The sequence below is a fragment of the Coloeus monedula genome, assembly GCF_965178545.1.
Source record: "Coloeus monedula genome assembly, chromosome: 7".
Classification (NCBI taxonomy): domain Eukaryota; kingdom Metazoa; phylum Chordata; class Aves; order Passeriformes; family Corvidae; genus Coloeus; species Coloeus monedula.
The window spans coordinates 8,308,206-8,328,944 of record NC_138787.1 but is presented as its reverse complement, the minus strand read 5'-3'; the positions used below and the strand labels follow the sequence as shown (position 1 = coordinate 8,328,944).

At 39.9% G+C, this 20,739-nt stretch overlaps 1 protein-coding gene across 1 annotated transcript; it reads right to left on the bottom strand.

The window, feature by feature from the left end:
* Nucleotides 1–3,807: 3,807 nt before the first annotated feature.
* On the bottom strand, nucleotides 3,808–20,513 carry WDR75 (WD repeat domain 75). The gene is made up of 21 exons (XM_082284903.1): nucleotides 20,405–20,513; nucleotides 20,126–20,255; nucleotides 19,322–19,387; nucleotides 18,651–18,744; nucleotides 17,934–18,058; nucleotides 17,538–17,608; nucleotides 16,871–16,987; nucleotides 16,261–16,349; nucleotides 15,307–15,465; nucleotides 14,941–15,000; nucleotides 14,736–14,851; nucleotides 14,094–14,266; nucleotides 13,200–13,363; nucleotides 10,831–11,014; nucleotides 9,323–9,417; nucleotides 8,842–8,937; nucleotides 8,125–8,294; nucleotides 7,505–7,564; nucleotides 6,290–6,433; nucleotides 6,117–6,208; nucleotides 3,808–4,236 (listed from the first exon to the last, which is right to left on the bottom strand). Exons 1-21 carry the CDS (start codon nucleotides 20,488–20,490, stop codon nucleotides 4,032–4,034), a joined length of 2,496 nt encoding a protein of 831 aa, XP_082141029.1. The 5' UTR covers nucleotides 20,491–20,513; the 3' UTR covers nucleotides 3,808–4,031.
* Nucleotides 20,514–20,739: the final 226 nt, after the last annotated feature.

Genomic DNA, 20,739 nt, shown 5'->3' with positions numbered 1-20,739 from the left:
TATCTAAAAGAGCCTCCCCAAGGTTAGACAGACAAACAATTGTTAGGCCGAAATACAAAGAGCCAGGTGATCCTAAAACACGTGGCACAATTTGCAGGGTTTATTCCCCCTGTTCTTGAACTCAAAAATCCATAGCAACCACTGTTAGTAATACCAGCCCCTTTCTCACAGCTTTCCTGCCAAGTCTGCCCACCAAGGACAGGGCACGTGTTGGAGCTGCTGTTAACTAATAACTGGTTTGGGCTTCACAAAATACCAATGCACTGCAGTGGTTTTCAGTCTCTGTGGAACTACACTTGACTGGAACAAATGGGTTAAAATTACTAGTCAGCTCTTCTGCATTTAGAGCAGCACCTGAGCAATCTCAGGGAATAGCCCCTCAGTCAAATCCCATTGCCATGATGTACTCCATAAGGCCTTGCCTGTGTATTTATTTTTTGTAATGCATGCCATAGCTGCTGGAATTTCAGGCCCTCATGTTTATCCAACCCCTTGTCTGAGTGGAAAATTTGTGAAGTAAACAAGTCCCCTTCTAGGCAGCTGCATCCTTGTGTGGTCTGTTCCTCAGCCTAAATAAAGCTGTGACTGCTTCTGTGAAAATTGCTGTCCTGCTGTGATGCACAAGGCACCCACAGGTATTCAATGCTGACCTCTACATGTCGCTGAGGTATTTTCTTACCTGTTGTATTTATCATATAACTGGAATAGTGAGATTAAGTTCAATCTACTTCTCTGTGGTCTTTTGTGTCAAATCTTTCTAATAAAGAATAATAAAATCTTTGTAAAGTAGCCTTTAGAAGGAAGAAGGAAAAGCCAAAAATTAAGGTTTGACTTAGGGCATTACCGTAAATATGTGGACTGTTCATGGCTACTGAGATACACGAGATTAAAAAAAAAAAAAAAAAGTAAAAATACTGAGTAACACCAGGAAACTGTTTTAAAACTGAAGCATTCCAAAGCAGCCACAGACGGATCAGTAGCAGCCCTCCCTCTGTATTCTTCATTGTTGTAATTGCAGTATCATTCAGAAGACATTTTCTAAAAGGTTGGTCTAGAATGTGCCTACTAAATGTAGTAAAACTGTAACCAGAAATGTATTTCCTTCTTGAGTAGAAAAAACACACACAGAACTACAAAGTGAGGTCCCTCTTTGTTATCCCAGTACGTTCAAAGTGCAAATGTGCAAAGCAAAACCACGTCAGTAAAGACAAAAGATTTAAGTCTAACAGCTGTATCTTGATGAAGATTCCTAACAATGCACTACTGCCTGAACACAACACTAAACTGCACCTTCAGATGCTGGCTTGCATGTGAATTGTCTCTTGCTCATACCAGGATGGCTTCCAGGAAAGCACTTGACTTTCACAAGAACATGTGAATTTAAAAAAACCCCACATGAACAGATAGTAAGGTTTCCTCCTTTTTAAAGCCACACTTAAATGTTGCTGACACAGTAACACAACCAGGCTTTGACACAGCGCTTTTAAAGCAACATGTGTATAGATCTCTGCTCAACTCACACTTGTTTTTCACAGAGCTGAAGTCTGATGTTATTTAAGAAAAAATACAAAAACCTTTCAGTGTGCCTTTCTTAGTATTGTGCATATTTTGAAAGGGGGAAAATCTATTTACTGATCTTTTTATTTTCCTGTATTTTCTATTTCTTAATGTTTCTGAGTTTTCAAAACCTATGATTTGTCAGTTACAGTCTTAACACAATTTCCCTATTTGTTCTGTTGAAACTTTTCATTTAGGGAAAAATCCACTGGGTCCAAGGTTCTGAAAAGGCTGTATCAGTTTCAGCTCCACAGATAAGAGGGATGGAAATAAAAATTGCATAACATTTGGGGGAGCTGTGATTTTTTTGCTTCAGCTATATATACCATAAGGTTATCTAAAAAGCTGTTATACAAAGGGAGAAAAATGCAAAACCAGAAAACTGGCAAGGTGGTGATGGGATTAGGGTGTTTTCCTTCTCTTCCTGTAAGTTTGTGATAGAAATAAAAGATACATGAACTTACAGGCAAACTAAATTTGTAAAACTTTTACTGGTTTTAAAGTATTACTTTTTCTGCATACCAAGGCCTAAAAAGAAAGCAAGATGCTTAAAAATTAAAACACATTCCTAAAATTCTCAGCAATACTAGTCCTAGGTAAGTAATCTGATAGAAGAAAATGTGCCTCACAGTCATAAGTAATGATGATCTGAAGAGCTGCAGTACCTGACTTTATTGTATGAGAAGATGCAGGAGCCCTTTGCTGCCATGAGACTAAGTTAACCCTAGCTGGTTTAGTCTGAAACTGTATCAATTAACTATTTTTCACATTATTGTCTGATGAGAAGGACATATAAAGAGTGGGCAAGGGACTATCATCACTCAATTCAAGCTGCATGGCAGACATTCCAAGGCTCTTTACAGAAACCAATGTCTTCTGAATTATCTTCATATCCCCACATTCATGTTTTGACATCTGTGACAGTGAACATAAAGAATAAAAAGGTAAATTTTCTTTAATAACGAGTTTTAAACTAATTTTTGGCTTTTTCTTTTTTTTTTCTGAAGCCAGCACTCAGACCTAGTGGCAGACTTGTTTTTAACAGTTCTTTTCAGTGCCTGTCTCTATGGCAGTGTCTCCATTTCTCAGGGATTAAGACTCCCCCCACACCCTCACCATGGCAGGCCCAACATCCAAAGTACCTCACTCCTAAATGCAGAAGTGAAGTCAGTGCTGCGCCACGTTCTGGGTACAACATCCATCCCTCCTGGCTGCAGCCTGGGACCCGTTTGACCCCAAGGCAGCTGATGGTGGACCTGCCAGCACACCAAGGGCCAGCGCTGCTCACTAGGAGCAAACACTCTGCCTTCATGTTAAAACGGGAGAGGTAAACCTGCCAGCAAAATAATTCTGAGGTGCTTTCCTTGATGCCTAAGGATGACCTTCAGTCTTTCTGTACATGGGTGCAAGTGACAGATTTTGTCTGTTGTAGGATAATTTCCCCCCAAAAAAGAAAAAAGTGTTGCCACTAACTGCCTTCCACTATATGGTGGTAACAAAAGAGAGGAAGGAAAGGGTCTTCCACTTTGTTTTAAAGGCAGAGTAGGGAGAACTCAGGTTTCACTGACAGGAGTTGGACTGTTCTTGTTCCAGCATTTTTCATCTGAATAGTTTTAGCAAATATTGTTTCTTCAGAACTTTCAGTGACCTGTGCCATTTGCATCTGATTGCCTTCATACTGCAGCACCACAGGCAACTCACTCTTAGGCTCTCAAATTCACTTCAAACCAATTCTACACTCTGATATGTATTGTTAAATGATATATAGGAACTCCAGCTGATGCATGAGAGGCCTGTAAAACTGGCTGCCACATAAACTGATACATCTCCTACATGATGCGGTTGTCTTGATATTTGGAAAGGTTTCATTGTGCTCTGATACACTGAGTATCCTCTGCCTAAGAATCTCCATACTCTGTGAACTCCACAAAACACTGATATCTATATTCTCTAACCAGGCATGTTAAAGCACTTCTCATCTCTCTCCACACCTGGAGAGGAACTTCTGGGGAGGAGACTTGTTACTGATCTGTATACAGCACCAAGAACCACCCTGATTTCCCCTGCCACACCTTGAGCTAAGCTCTATCGACTGAAGGCATTTGCTGCTGCTTCTTTGGCAGCAGTAACCCAGCCTCAGTGGAGAAGATTTTCAGCAGCTGAGCTGTCACTCTGCTAGCTGATCACAAGTCAGATAATGAACTCAGTTTTGCTATTAGCCTTTTAAATATACTTGCAAGAGGGGGGAAAAAAGTCCCCAAACCAGGTTAAATGTTTTCTAAGGTCACAGGGAATCAGTAATAAACTAGGAGCAGAATCAGCTTTTCAAACCTTTAATCCCTCCCCCTAGTTCTGCATTCCTTTGGAAAGAGAAGCTGCTAAAATTTTTGGCCAAAGGACCTGAAAAATTTTTTTAAAGAATATTTAATCCACAGAGCTTCAACTTGCAGTATAAAAAACCATAAGATGTCTGTTTAGAAGGCTGATATCCAACTGTAGTCCATTTTTCTTATTTTTCGTAGTTCTTTTTCCTGAGATTTAGACAGTTTACATGTCATCTCTCCTAATAATTCCATATGGCTTGTATCTTCTTGTTCCATTTCTGTGGCATCTTCTTCATCTGAATCATCCTCTGCTTTTTCACTTTCCATTTCTACTTCATCAGCAACTTCTTCAGCACTGGAAGACGGTTGGAAACAACACAATTAATAGGTACTCTCACATACTACAGTACTATGGGGTGAAGTTATCATGCAAATAACTAAGTAAACATTAGATTTTATCTTTTTTTTTTTCATTTCAGTCTACTTTAAAACTACTATACTTTTCCTGCCATCTCAGTTTCAAGCCATTTTTCAAATAGCTTTCTTGTAAGTAAACTTAAAATAGTTTTCTTTCTTGAAATGTAATACATAACTGCAAAGCAGGCAGGTCAGCGTTATGACAAATGTTCCAACATCACATTCCTACAGGATTAGAAACACTGGATAAACTGGTAGGTGAGACAGTATCAAGAAGGCCATTCTTCTCTTTCAAATCTGAAAAGAGGTCACTTGGTCTTAAAAAGTGCAACAATACCTAGAGTGTTACTAGGAAAGACAAAAAAATTCTTTTTTTTTTTAAACATAGTTGTTTAAAGTGGCTGTTCTGTTCTGAGTTCAAGAGGTTTAAGCCTGTGCTGAAGTAGAAAGCAGAATTCCAAAGAATTATATGGAACAGCTACCATTTACAGTGCATTAATTAATAGTATTAGTTCATGTGTCTGTTGTATAAATATTCCAGATCTCATTAGGAGTGAACTGCATGGCAGAACAGTAGTGGTCTTCTAAAAATCATCTGTTCTAATGCAAACTATTCATCACTCACAAAATGTAAATGGAGAAGCACACAGTAATATCATAGTGCCAAGGAAAATAAAAGCATTTAATGTTAATAATTATCCACTGTATAATATATACCCTGTACAGGGATAAATTCTGGTCAATCTTCAAGGGCCCACTGCTGCAGCCCTTACATGGACCTTTAAATGCACAGCCATACTAACCATCACTGTCAAAGTACAAGCTCTACAAGTGCAAATATTTACACAGGTCACTGAACTCTCACATTCTTCAGAACTGAAACTAGATGTGAGTTTCCATGTATTAGATTTTTGTTTCGTTGATGTTTTGCTGTGCCATGCAGTAAGAAATCTTGCAGCAGTGGCTGGCACAGTGTGGCAGAAGCCAGGACACTGCTGTTATGGCACAACACAGAGCACACTGAGGAGCTGCTCCAGCTGGTGTTTGTTTCCAGGTGAGCCCCCGCCCAGTGAACCACCCGCTTGCCCGTCTGGCAAATCCACAACAGCTGATTGCAAGGACAGGTTTTCATCTCTGGCCTGGCAGAGTTTAATGAAACACTTTAAAGAACAGATGGCACAAAAATGCAATCATTTAACTGGCTTCAGTGTAAATGACAAGATATTAATCCTAAAACAAAACTACTGTCATAATCCCTGGGCCTGCATTCCTTTTTTAGCAGCACACATTGATCCCGAAGGGGTAAGCTACAATTTTAAATACCTCTCAAACTATTCTATTAAATTGGAATGAATGCATTGTAAGCCAAACTGAGGTGTGCTTACACTTGTATTTTGTAGCTTAATTAGAAATGAAATTTGAATTCTAAACAAATTCTTAAGACCAAGCTTCTTCTTGGTGTATCTAGAAACTGAAACCAAAAATTAAGCAGGAAGTCACAGTAATTTCAAATAAAGTTGAGAACCTAATATTTAACCAAAAAAAAGCCATTAAATCCTTGCAATAAAGTTAAATTCATAGAGAGCATCTGAGTGCAAAAGGCAGCATTTTGCATATAAGCACATTATGCAAAACCCAGCAAAAAAAACAGCAACAAAAGAGCCAATACACTGAACAGCCAGACCATTGCCACACTAAGTATTCCACTAATTTACTGCATAGATAAAGTGTTGGAAAACTGCTTTTACACTTTAAACAAAGAAGTACGTAATTTAAAAGAACTTTGATAACTAAGGAGAGTTCTTGAAATTTTCTTACCTTTTGTTCTCTTTGGAGATGAGCAATGAGTTAATAAATATAGTGCAGAGGAAGGAAGCAGATGGCAAAACATGTGCTGGAGTGTGCAAAAGCTGCAAAGATAAAACAGAAAGCTTTATGAAAGATTCTGTTTGTTGTGATTTTGCTTGTACATTTGCTGGAATTACTCCTACCTCTTTAACAGCAGGTGAAGCTTGCTCCTGCTTATTATGAACAACTGGTTTTCCAAGGTCTATATCCTCTTGTGCTTGCTGATGTCTGTGCTTTCCCAAGAGCAAACTAAATGGGGTCACAGGAAGACTTTCTTCTACTGCCAGCTTGAAAAAATGTAAGTAGAATTTTAGTGTCACACATCTATCTCCTTTTAAGTCACCAAAATTCAGAATAAACCCAGATGACAAAAGTTTACACTCCAGTTTAACTCAACTGAGCTATGTGGCTCTTTGTACTCATTCTCTGTCAGGGGTCTGGAGAGAATACTGCACAGAGGGTTGCAAAACTCTCCAGAATCTGGACCCAAGAACACCAGATTTTAGTTGGCAGATGTACCAATGAACTTCCAAATATGGAAGGTGGTGCACATGTCAGAAAACCAAGAATGGGTTTTTCAAGTTCCACTTCGGACCAAAAAGGTCTTTTATACTCCAGCATCATCTGCAGAGAGATTAAGTTATGTAACAGGAAGCAAAGCATGGCACCTTGTCTTTTGGCATTTTCCTACATCAATGTACCTTCATCTGAGCACCAAATTATTTCCCCACCTTCCAAAGAAACGGATTGCTTATGCCCACATTCCTACAGGATTTTGTATTAGAAAGATACAACTTCTACTTTGGTCTATTTTATCTAATCAAACAAATCAATCAAATGCTGCTATTTCAGCAAGTATGAAACACTTCTTCAACATGAATAAAAAAAAAATCCAATTTCCCAGGCTACTTCTCCACAGAAATACATACTAGAATGCAATTCTGGAATTCCTCCTCACTGATAAGTCACAATTGACTAACAACTGCTCATCCTCATCAGAAAGCACAGTTCAGATCACACTCAAGGTTCCAAGTGTTACAGAAACCAAGAAAAGGAAAGAACTTACTCAAACATTTTGCTTCATTTGTGTAACCTGAATCTTTTAGAAAATGATCTTTTTTTTTCCCCCCAGGGGAAATGGAGAGCATCTTACTGATACTTTTAAAAAAAATTTTTACAAATAGCACTTCTTGTCAAAAAATAAGCAAATCCAGATTACTGCTCCTTCAGCTAAGTGCCTCCAGGTAAGGGTCCGGTGTGCATTTCCATGACAGAAGGGAATTCAGTATGACAGAATGAACACCATCTGAATTGTGAACTGCTCTGTCCATCTGAGTCAGAACTTCTATGAGAGGTACCTGTTTGCTTGATGGTGTAAGCCTTTCTTCCAGAGACTTTGTGCTAAGTGTCATTAGCTCCTAAAATACAGAAGTAGCACAGTTATCACATGTGAAACTGCTTTCCATATTTCCATACCTTGCCTACAGAAGCTTCCAACTGGCCCAAAAGCTTTTATCAGTCAAGTGGAAGAGGCAAAACCATCTCTTCCTCTTTATTTTGGAAAGAACCTGAAGAGAAGCAAGAATGGACCTAGAGGTTCTATAGACTTTTTGGGAAAACAAACAAAAAACCCCACGCCCCCATCCAGAAATTACAGGGAAACTGAACATCACATGGAACATCTGTATCATCAGCAGTAATATATACAGCTTCTAGGTGATTATTTAAGTTAAACTGCATAGGCAATGTTCTGAAGTTATCTAGTTTCTTCATTAAATATTCACACTAGAAAACCAGTAAATAATTTTGAGCTTAGGCTGTTCTGGCAGTTGAAAGCCTTCAATAAAGCATGGCTTACACTGACTTGAAATGACAGAAAGAAACTCCTACGCTCATAAGCAGAACTCTGAATTTGCATCCAACTTTTTAAAGACAACAGTTTTTCCCCAGGAACCACCTGCCAAATACTTTTCCTTACTTGTGTATCTGTAAGAAAAAATAGCTGGGATTTTCTTAGCCAAAGGTATTTTTCTGAGCTTATAATTTCAGGTTCATCTCTTGGAACGAAGGCAGCAAGCAGGATCTTTTCTTTACAAAGGTTTCTCTGGATGTAGATTGGCCGTGGCTCATTTGGTTTAAACACAAACACTGCAAAACCAAGAAAATCTTCTCATTAAATCAGGAAATTCTTACCCTCCTGGCAGCTGTCAAAGCTCTGCATTGTCAAAGTCCAGGAAGGCTGGACAGGATTGCCTCCAAGCACTATTTGCAGAAATATAACTGGGTAACTTTACTGCATAATAGAAGGTACCTTTCACAGTACTCCAAATCCAGAGAACACACTTGGAAATTAACATTTCTGTAGGAAGAGTTATCTTAATTTAATGTCAGAGCTCTAAAATGTAGCTGTACAGTTCTGCATTTATAAGAGAGGGTCAAGAACATTTGAGACCGTCACCCAGAAAGTGTGGTTAATCCTGAGCTGTATCCTACACCAGAAACTACCTGCAGGAAGAAAAGATAACATGCTTTGTTTGAATGCTGCTGTCAGATATGGCTCTGTTTCCACAGGTGCAAGCACACACTGAAGTCCATCTTGCAAGCTTTCAGAGTCTGAATTCTAAGAAAACCTTTTCTAGAAATGGTGCTTTCCCAGTTTTAAATTATGACTTGTCAAAGAAGGCTTTGTACTTACAGCTGGACTCTTTGGAGAGCCATGAGACTGCAGCAATATGTTCAGAAAGGGGATCAGGTTGCAGAACCACAACGTTGAGGTGGGCACTCCACTCCACTGAAAAGCGAACACAGCAAGAGCCAGAGGTGAAAAGGAGCCAAACTAAAGGTCAAACAAACAATGCACAGGCCCTTAGCTGCTGGAAAAGGCAGCTTCACTCATTCCCTGGTGAATAAAAACACACAAAAGCTACCAAGTTCTACACAAGTGTAAGAAATACTACCTTTTATTGGGTTATCATTCACCTAACTTACAATATATCTTGCACATGCACACAAAGCACATGCATGCTGGACAGGATACTATCCTAAGTATGAAAATCATCCCATTTCCACAGGGCATTTTGTAGCATGTAAATCTGGAACTGAACTAGAATTATTTCAAGGTTTCACAGTAATTTCAAGTATTAAATTATTCTAGCACACATTCAAGCTGATCTTACATGCACAAGTGAGCAGGTTCCAGCAACACAGAAAGCCATAATCAGTGGCACCAATAAGGTACTTGGAACATGTTAGTCTCCCAAAGCAGATGTTCCTACAGAAGTAAAAAGTCAAAACAAGTTAGTCACCTTCAGAGTTCATCTTTGTTTCTCTATGTAGCAACTACTAATAAATCACAAAAACCATTCAGTTATGATTTAGTTTTGACACCTAAATCAGAAATTTGCTTTTTCAATTAACCTCTAGTGGTACGAAACTCCACACACAACTATAAGGTAAGTTTGATGATTTAAAGTATGCATAAATATATAAGGATTACATATTTCTACAGCATTCCAATATAATGAGGGATTTAAAATGCTTAAATAGATTACAAACCCATACATAATTTTACGTGTTCATATTTGGATTAGAAAATAACTTCCATACTTAAAGAAGGCCTACTATTGTTAAGGAAACAGAAAGATAGGAGTAGTTAAAAAAAAGTTATTATAAGCTGCTCCAGTTGAAGAAAGCATGTGATTTGATTTCTCAGTCTCTTGTTTGAAAGTAACAGAACAGCCTTATGACTTCTAATAATGAAAGGTCTTCAAAAAAAGCTAATAAGGGACAGAATTTGTATATTAAAGCATAGCCCTTTGAAGTTATGCAACTAATACACTAATTCATTATATTCCTAGAGTAATTTGTTTCCTTTTAATATAATAAATAGTAAAGGCTATAGGAGCAGCTGGCCTGGGAAAAGCTTGCCACTGCACCAAGCCGGTGGCTCACATGCCTCCCACAATTTTCCTGCACACCAGTTTCAGAATACATTTCTCAATTTCTAATCTTAGAGGACCAATACAAAACAGACTCCATAACACGAAAGAAAAGCTTACAAACATACACACAACACACGGAAGGGACAAATCTCTGTATGCTACTATGATTCTTTGTGTCAGTAGTCTTTAAAACATTGTGACCACAAAATGTTGATGGTATCTTTTATCATGACAGCATAGAATGGAGCATTGCTGGGATAGTCTGCCAGGCAAACATGGATTTTCCAACAGAGGTTAAGGAGGATCAAGATATGTATTTCATAGTACAGGTAAAGTCATTATGCCTTTACTGATATAATTTCTATTTGCATGTATGCATACACAAATAAAGCACCACTTCTTGTATTTATACTTTTCCAGGACTTTGATTTATCCCTGGATTAATGTGGAAAAAGAGAAGGGCTATCAACACACTACTTGTGTGTGCCCCGTGATACAGATTTAAGGATGGGAGTTACAGGAGACACAAGCAAGTAAGAAGGAACTGGAACACTTGATCTTATTTGTAATAGTATTTTTAACCAACCACCTAAAAGCCACTTTAGTCTTTTCTATATATGAATTAATAAGACTGTTAAATTCAATGTTTATGTGAACATATACAAGGTCTTGGACTGCTATGAATTGATTCTTTCTGTTCTGAGAGTTCAAATGAGACATAAATGAGCAGATGAAAAATGTACCTTATATTTCCAGGTGGATGGCAAAATGTACACTTAAGATCCCAAGTAAGTGAATCCCATACAGTGACAGTTTCTTCAAAGCTAACAGCAAGCAAAGAGCCATCTTCTGAGAAGCAGCAGTTTGTAGCTTGGTAGTTGTGGTAGCTGCCTACAAAGTCACAGCTCCAGCTCACACTCTGCTGTGCTGTGTTGAATGAACAAGCCAGTTAATTCAAGTCTATACATGACAAAAGAAGAATTCAAGTATTATTGTAAAATAGGCTCAAGAGAAAGGCAGTTTTCTTTCACAATTTTTGATGAGTACAGAGAATCTGCCCTGTTCTAGTATGAGAAACAGCTGGTAGGGTTTTCATTTGTCCTCAGTTTTGCATTTGAACAGTGAACCCTGAGACTGGCATGGTACAATATTCATGCTTAGTTTGCCAACTCCATTAACTGTGCTCTCAAATAGGCAGAGGTTAGATAAAATGATACTCAAATAGATTCAACACTTGTTCTGAAACATTGTTCTAACTCTAGCAAAAACACGAGCATTACTCAAAATTTGAACACAGGCTGCATTTAAGTCTAACAAAGCTCATGGTTCATTTACAGAAGATTCGAGGATCACCAAGTGACCCACCAGCATGCTTCTGTGTGTTGGCTCACCTGCCACTGCATTCTGTTGGGACACCTTTCCCACTGTGGATAATCACCATAAAATAAACCAGAGCAAAGTGATGTACTTACCACATTAACATACATTTCCCAGTATAAAATAGTTCCTACAGCATGCTTTTGAAACATTTGAGTAGGATGAGGAAAAAAAGGACAGTAAGTTCATCCTATGCTAAAATACCCTTTATATAAGGACAAGTTGATGATTAAAAGACCTGACAGTAAAAAAAAAAAACAACAAAAAAACCAAACAAACCAGAAACGATTGAGTACTTCCAACTGCATGGCACCATCTAGGGGCCCAGCAGGAGAACTGCTGCAGTTAACAGATACCAGAGTGTACTCAACTGAGGAACTCATTGGTAAACTAGTATTTGCTGCAGAGAAGCTGCAGCATGTCAACCCTTTCTACCTGTGCATTCCTACTCTGCCCCACTGGGCAAATACACCACAGCAGTCACCGCTAACTGGTACTTTTACATATGCCATGAAACAGAACCATGTAGTCACTTAAAATACATCCTGATGATGCCAGGCAGCAGATATAAAACTATTTTGTGGAAAGAAAAAAAATTCGGTTTCATCCCCAACTGACACTACACTCAAGACCAAAGTATCTGCTCATTAAGTTAAGATATAATTTAAGCTCAGAATAATTTATGAAAAAAAGCAAAACCAACACTCTTTCAGATACCATTGAGGGGGTTACTATTAATGCAGTAAATAACACAAGGTTTTGTCTTTCTTCTCATCAGCAGCCACTGTTGAGGAACAAACAGCTTGGAAAGAGAAAGTTGGTTTGGCAAAGTTTGCCAAATGGAAACCCTAATAGCTCAAAAGTACTTTTGAACATGTTCTCACCTGCCCATGAAAAGACAAACAGATTACTGAACTGCAAGCAGTTCAGCAAGACCACTATCACAGCTACTGGGAACATGAAATGACAAGACATCCAAATGGCAGCAAAGTGCCACTTCACTTAAGTGTGCCTGACACTGTAATAACATTTAAGTAAACGGAAATTAGTACGTTGGAAATCTTTTGTATTTCGCATTCAAAGGCATACAGAGCAATCAAAACACAGATGGTCTGTTTGAAGGAAGGGAATATCATCATGTCTTTCAAGAGGTGAAATCTGGTTATTAAAAGCATCTCAGAAATACCTCAATACCCATTCTTTGACCTAATGGAAAGGAAGGAGGTTCAAAAAATGAACTCTGAAGTGGTGCATCTGGAGAATGGCAAAAGAGCTATTGTTTTACACTAAGTCAGCTCAAACAGAATAACACGTTTCTGCATCCTGCTCCTTTGAGCAGGAGTCTCAAATGAAAAGCCTACCTAGAGGACTGACAAAAATCCATTTTCTCAATATGGAAAAATCATTACCACAAACAATTCTTTAACCAATAAACACAGGCTGCCATTCTCTTCTGCAGCAGCTTGCCAAGGTCTCCCTGGCTATTTCAGGAGCCTCAATACCAAACTGTAATACTGTGGAGCTATGACAGAACTGCACCACAGGATGCTCAGGAGAACACGATACTTCATACAGCAGCAGAAACAGATCAATGCATGGGACTGAGCAAATGAAGGTAGGGTCTTAATTTCTATAGCATGACTTCAAATGTCAGGTCCTTTCCAACTCAGGTTATTCTTATGGTTCTATGTTACAAGGTGCAAGTAAGAGTAAGTTATGTTTTGACCATGCTTACCTTCTGGATCAGTGTCTTCTACCATCACCCAGACTTTAAACACACAGTCTCTGCCAGTTGTTACTAGTATGAGAGAGTCATCTCCCAGTTCATCCATGTCACGAAAGCACATGTCTGTGATGTGGTTGTCATGGGGTGTGTTTATTCTGGTATTCAGCTGAAAGCTATAAGAAAAGAAAACAGAAGCTTGCCATTCTATTTCATTTGGAACTTGGGGAAGACTTCAGTTAAAGCTGATTCTGGAATGGGCAGGGAGAAGAGCAATCAAAGTTCTCATTAAGACAGCTAAATAGTATTGCATTAACAGATCAGATTTCCCTAATGGCTTCCACAAAGTAACCCAGCACCAAGAATTATCACTAGGTAGCATCTCTTAAAGTCTGAACTCTGGGCAGTCTTTCCACTACTTTAAAAATCAGTTACATAGTTGATCTGTGTAGTAGCTTTCTTTTGCCTTGTTTCTTCTTTAAGAAAATAATGATTTGTAGTCAAAATGTAATTTTTTAAATAGGAAAATTAGGGAAAGGGTATTAACCAGATGCATATGTTTGCTAAAGACAAAGATCAACAATAGAATTATAATCTTCTGTACCCTCCGGAGAAGGACTAATCAATTCACGATGGATTACACACAGGTGGGAAAACTATATGGGCTATAGAACCATTCTGTTAGCTCCCTGATTTTTAATATCAGGAAAATATGTGAATTTAAGTCCCATGGTTACAACAGCCTCTGATTACTGTAAGTGTATTCAGTGCCACTCTGTGTTCTGTTGCAGATGCTGTAGCATGCAGAGTGAACTACCTAGATCTGGAAAAACCACCTTTGCAAGGCAACGTCTGTGCAGGGATTTGTGTGACAGAGAGCTGGAAGGGCAGCTCTATTCTCACTACCTTTGCATTTCTTCATGGTAGAACCACAGTTTCAGCTGTAACTCGGGGTCAGTCACTTCTTCACTCTCCTCTACTGTGGCCAGCCAGGTGCCCTGAGCACTGAATGCCACCTTCACCAGGTCTGACTGCTTGAGACCCGCCTGGTGGATGTACTGGCGCTGCACAATGTCCAGCTGCAAAGCAAGGCCAGAAGTGTATTTTAAAATTCAGGTAGAGCTATAAGAGATACCACTCATAAAACCATGGAGAAAGGATGTTCTGAAGGCTCCAGTTATACCTGACTAGGCTGTGGCACAAAACAGTGCCCCAACATGTGGGGAAAGCAGATTTGGGCATCTGTATTCCAATGATGCGAAATGAAGAAAGAATGAAAAATAATTTGAAGTTGTTTTACCTAGAAATTTTTGACATTTAACAGGACAGCACACTGTTTTGAAGTACTTTTTTCAGTATCAATATTTAGACTTGCTTAGCAAGTGAAGTCTCAGATACAGCCAAGAACATCTCAGTCTGGAATCCAGCTTTGTGGAATAGCTGCAAGATTTTTTTCCCCTTTGCCATATTAAGTCTTCAAATAAATTCTGATTCACAAGTTACTTGACTGAGTAAATTAAAGTTTTGGTACAAGCCCATCCAACTTACACTGAACAACTGCTGGTCACTCTGGAGGGAATAGAACTGCAAGTGGCCTGGCTCCCCATTCAGGACCAAAGCTTTGGTTCTAGGATCAACTACTAATCCAGTCTTGACATCCCGACCTGGAAATGAAAATCAGGTGACAAATGACCAAAGCTGTCAAGTGACACATTCCACTCTCTAAGTGGAAGATAAATCTTACTGCTCTTACTTTTGATTAGCCCTTGAATACTTCTGGAAAACCTTAGGTTGCTGTTGATTATCGTAATTCCTGAAAGAGAAAGCAAAGTCTTGCAAAGGGCACCCATCTGCTGGTGGGAAAGGGACTGTAACCATCTGTACTGCAAATTTATCTTTCCTCAGTTTATGACACCAAGGTGGAAAGCCAAGTTACAGCAGTCACCAGGCAAATTCACAAAATTAATCAAAGAGCGAAAGATTACTACAAGCATCTGTTTTTTCAGATCAGTAATGAAATTTTATGCAGTTCCTAGTTAATTAATCCAAAATCAACAAAATAAAGCTCATACAGATTTGCATATCCATTGAAGTGATACTTGGATGTGTTTTGCCTTACTGTTATCTGTGTGCAAGGTGCAGCAGAGAGCGCCGTCGGAGGACATGGAAATGTAATCGATAGGAGACCCCAAACGAGGCAGGAAATCCTTCTGGCACGAAGATTCATTGTGCCATTGGACTAGAACAGATTCCACTCCACCACTCAGCAACCTGGTTCCTTTTCCAGCAATAAAAATACAGTTAAAAGGTTTTGCTTAAAAATAAAATCAGCAGCCTATGTCTTTACAATGACAGACAGACATGAGTTTCTCAAAACTGTCAAAAGCAAACATATTAAGCCTGGGCAACACACATAAATATGTTTCTCATTATACCCTGTTAAACTGCTAGAGAAACTTGGATTAACAGGAACTTGTACCTACAGTGAAATTTAAACAATACTTTGACAGTAGTAGATCCATCACTGTCTGAATCAGCTGAGTATTTGTGCTAGGATATGGCTGAATTGTTCTTCTGTAAGAGGTATTTTGCACTAAGAAATGCCTTAAGAATAGTTCAGATCACAAAATTCAGATAAATGTGCAGTATTTCTGACAGCAGGTTTGAGCTCAGACAAGACTGGCTTGTTTTATTTGGATGGAAGTAAAACTGGAAAGAACTCATCAGTATTATTAATGAAATGGAAGGGGAGGGAGAGTGGAGGTGAGGGAAAAGAGGTGAGAGAAGGGGTTAGATTTTTTTCTACCACAGAAGGCAGATATTTGACATTATAAATGTCAGTCAAAATATATATAAACCAATAACAACTCCGTTAGTTTTTATTTCAGATCCTTCCTGGATATACTTAAAATTCTGGAAATTAACTTGTTAGTAAGTGGACAAACTTGGAGCTTCCTTGTCTGCTGCAACACTTCAAATTTGAGAAGGTTTTGTTTGTTTGATGGAGGTTTGTTGGCTTTTTGGTACTTTTTTTTTTATTGCTCTGTTTTGGTTTTATTTTTCTTTTACTCACCCTCCACAGAAAAAGCCAGATCCATGACAATATCATGATGCCAGTGCAGTGTGGAATATGTGTACTCTTTCCTGTGGTGGAAATTCCTCCTGTGTAGAGAGGAACAGAACAGTTCTTTAGTCACAACATCAACAACAGAGTAAACAAAAAGAAATACTGAATTGAATCAATTATATCATCCTGTCCTCTAACTTTCAGACTAGTTTATCCTATGCTTAAGTGATGCAGGAGGGCAGGAACCAGGCTACAGGTTTTCAGAACTCTCCTGGTCCACATCTGAGTTGTACTGAGCAACTCAGCCCTGGAAGCAACTTAGCCATGCAACGTTTTTAATCATGTATTCCACTGGTGTGTTCTCCTTAGGACTCATCCATAGAGTTATTTAAGCTGCTCTTGCATTACCTTTGACACCTAAGTTTAGATTCAATGGAGCATAACTTAACGTAGGCATTTTTTCCACATTATACTGTCAGCACTGCAGGTTCATTGCTCATTCTGACTTCTGAAAATGGCAATGCTAAGGACAAATTAGATTGCTTTGCTCAGGTTTGACTTAATTCCTACAGTGAGAGGAGTTTATGGGACACACAGTTAACCAAAATGCACATACCAGAGGCGAATCTTGCCATCAGCATGGCCAGTTGCAATGCAATCCTCTGTAGGATGGCACACGACGCAACTGAAGTGATTGTCTCCTCCTTTTGTCTTCATTGTACTTAAAGAAAACCTTCAAGAGTTAAGAAAGTAACGTCAATTTTAAGAGTTGGGTTGGTTTTTCTAAAACAAATCTTCAAAAGGATCAGCTAGTGCACATAAAAAAAAATTCTGGTTAGCAAAATTAAACATCTTCAAGTTGTTGTGGTTACATGCACTCTCAAAAAATAGTGACAGACTTACTTTTCTCTTGATTTTCTTAATTCTTTGCCTTCGATCAAGCTGAAAGAGATTTTGCTTCTCTCTTTCTCTCCCTCTTCCCCTCTCTTTTCTCCTCCTCCCCTCCCACTTCCTGGGCCCTGCCCAAATGATGTCACTTATTTCAGTTCAGCACCAACCTAAGTATTTAACTGAAAAAAATACATTCCTGAGCTGTAAAGGTAAGGTACCACTGCCACTGATCTGCTCACTGTTCACTTCTAGAGGAAACTTCCTACACAGTGACTACATCCCCTCCAGCAGAAAACCAAATATGAGATCATGTGTGCACACATCACGAGTTAATAAACATTTAGGACATACCAGACTGAATCAATACCTGATACTTTCATTCTCATTCTTACCTGTTCAACAGTTTCCGTTTAAAAAAATAAACTTGGAGATTCACATCCTTCACTGATGCGACATATGCACCCTGTTAAAGTAAAGCCATTTAGGACATACAGATTATGTTCTTACACAAGAAAAAAATAAAGCACATTTCACTACAAAGTACTTTACACTGGAGGCAACATATAAGCTGATATTAAGTACTTTTCCATTACAAATGTCAAAGTTTCTTTTATTTTTTGTAATATAAAAGAAAGCATAGGTCTTACACTGGTTCATTTACTTTCACTTTTGTTTCACTACTGCTGTGCTTGTATAAAGACATAAACAGCCTAGAGTTCATCTGAAAGGAAAAAAAAACCCATCCAACCAACACCCCAGAGAAGAAAAAAAGCCAAAGGCGAACATACTTCTCTTCCAAATGCAATGTGCTTCATTGATGCACCCACACCATCCAGAACCACTGACAGCTCCTTGGCTTCCAGATCTTGGCCTGCTCCTTTTGTCAGTTTAACTGAGACCAGCTGGAATGTATCTGACAAAAGAAAAAAATCTGTTTGAAACCAACAGTAGTACTGAAGAATGAGGACCAGACACTGGATATCAGTGCAAGAGTAAGCAGAAACCAAGGGAAGCCACACAGTATTTGCTCTTGCTCTGAAATAGCAATATATTATAGTACACAGTAAGGCCTAGATGTATTTATTGCAGACAAAATCCCATAAAAAAATATCTAGGAATGCTGTTAATAGGACAAGTCTCTTTATGTTAATACTGCCTAAGGTGGGAGGAAAATCTCAAGCACTCATACCCAACTTGAGTACTACAACCTGTACCTTGGTGAGCAATGCTCAAAGATTTACTGCATCTACAAGATCACATCCATGCAGTACGTGCTTCAAAAGCAAAGATAAGCACTCTTCTAGACAAGTATTGGAAGGATAGATGTCATAGAATGAAAACAAAGAAGTACAAAATGCAGGACTACAGACATCTGCCACAGGATTTAAGAAATATTTCACAATTAACATATTAAAGCCATTCTTGCAGCACACTGTTCACTGCTGGGACAGTGGCACAGACATAGAATGACTGAGATGACATGGATGATGCTACTTGTACTGTACCTCGTTCACCCTTCTTTGGAATGACAACAAACACTGAGTCCTCAGCACTAGCAGGTGCGTACAGTGCCAGAAGTTTGGATCCTACAGTGAAAGTCTGAAGAAAAAAAGAGAAGGAAATCAACAATTACTACATTTGTGTGTGTCTTTAAAGTAAGGAAATCATATCTTATAGAAACCTTCATGTGTTAACTGAAATTCTCGACTCTAAGTCAAATAAATATATCTTTATTCTAGCAAGGACTAATACAAATGTTAAAACAGTAGTAATAAAATATGAGACATCCAATTTACTGAAAAACCTTTAGATACCTTACCCCTAAAACAGACCAGAATACCCACCCAGAGGGAAATATTTAGCAGAAAATGTGAGCAAAAGGACAGTCAGCAGCCCACATTTTCAAGCCATTGTATCAATTCCTGTTGGTATATCCCAAACTGCAGCACACTTTCCAGAGCTACACTGGACTCCAAACTGCAACACGTAGCAAAGTCAGTATGTCAGTACATCTCCCATCTTCTTCCCCAAAAGAATCTGCATCATCATCATCACCATACATTCTATTACTCCCATAATTAGATGGGTTTTAGGTAGTGTTCATAGTAGAACAATCCATCTTAGACAGATTTGTGCCCATTTTTGACATGCTCTTAAGAAGAATAACTCAACATACTTTAATGGGAATCCCATCCATGAAGTCCCACAGCTTAATAGTGCCATCGAGAGAGGAAGAATAAAGCTGAAGAAAAAAACGAACTATATAAGTAATAGCAATATATCAAAGCCAGATTTTACATACAATCACAACTGCGATTCCAGGTAACCGAATCATAAAAAACTCAGGACAGACACCAGCTCTGTGCGACCTTCAAGGGAGGTGCAAGGGAAGTACAACACTATTACTCTAGTTTAAAATGTACATTGTCACAAAGTGTGAATGCACAGATACCCATCACGTGAACATCTATTAACACCTACATTAGATTTTGCACAGCTAATACGCAGATCAGTCCCTCTTGTTAAGTAACTCTTGTTTACATAGAGACATCAAAAAAGCCCAAGCAAACTGAGAGCAGGGAAGGCAGGCTGGGGGCAGAGGGAGCCACTGGGGAAGTTAAAGGGATTTAGTCAAATCTGTATCAGTACCAGCAGATACAGAGTGGCTAACACCAACCACAGTATTTCTGATTTTCTCACATACTTCTTTTACCCTTTCAATCAAAGAAAGGGAAATTTTGCTGATATTTCCGTTTTGTTGTCATTCCATTCAAGGAGTGAAATCCAGATGACATTTCACGTTTGTGTTTGTAGGTAACTGACACAGCGTCTACCCTTCTTGTCAGATTCCGCGAAACACCAGCCCAACGACGCCCTAATGACTCCCAAACTCCAGGCAGCCCCGGGACAGCCCCCGCGGAGCCACATAAGGGTCAGGGGCACCCGCGACCACCCCCAGGCCAGACCTGCCCCCGCAAACCTGCATGTGGTTGTGTGGGTTGAGCTGGATGCCGGTCACCAGGTCGGCGTGGCCGCCCATGAGCCGCAGGGTCTCCTCGGTGTTCACGCTGTACACCTTCACGAAGTCCCCCGAGGCGCACAGCAGGTACCTGCAGGGGGGAAACGCCGTTACCCCGGCGGAAAGGGCCCGGGCGTCCCGCGGCAGCCGCAGGCCGCGGGGACACCGGTGGGCAGAGCTCCGCTCGGAGCTCAGGAGCCCCCCCCGAGCGCGGCAGCCCCGGCCCTCCTCCCCACTTGCCTGCAGTCGGCGGAGAACACGGCCCTGGCGCCGCGCAGGGCGCTGCCCCCGCACCGCACCACGCGGAGCGCGCCCGGCGACACCATCTTGTCCCGCCGCCACCCGCGCGCCGGCCCCGCCCCGGCCGGCGCTGATTGGCGCCGCCGCGTGCTGCGGGCGGGCTGCGCGCGCGCCCCCTCACGGAGACACAGGAGCGGCGCAGCTGGGGAACAGCCCCAACACCCCCTCATCAGCCAGAGCCTGGTACCCAGAGCCGCGTCGAGACTCTCCTTAAACACCTCCAGGGACGGTGACTCCACCACCTCCCTGAGCAACCCCTTACAACCACTTTTTCT

Excerpts from the sequence above, each read along its gene's own strand:
- WDR75 (XM_082284903.1), bottom strand. The coding sequence starts at position 20,490 with ATGGTGTCGCCGGGCGCGCTCCGCGTGGTGCGGTGCGGGGGCAGCGCC. Across the intron at positions 14,852-14,940 it reads TATTCAAGGGCTAATCAAAA|GTCGGGATGTCAAGACTGGA; the intron begins GTAAGAGCAGTA and ends TTTCATTTCCAG. Across the intron at positions 4,237-6,116 it reads ATCTCCAAAGAGAACAAAAG|TGCTGAAGAAGTTGCTGATG; the intron begins GTAAGAAAATTT and ends ACCGTCTTCCAG.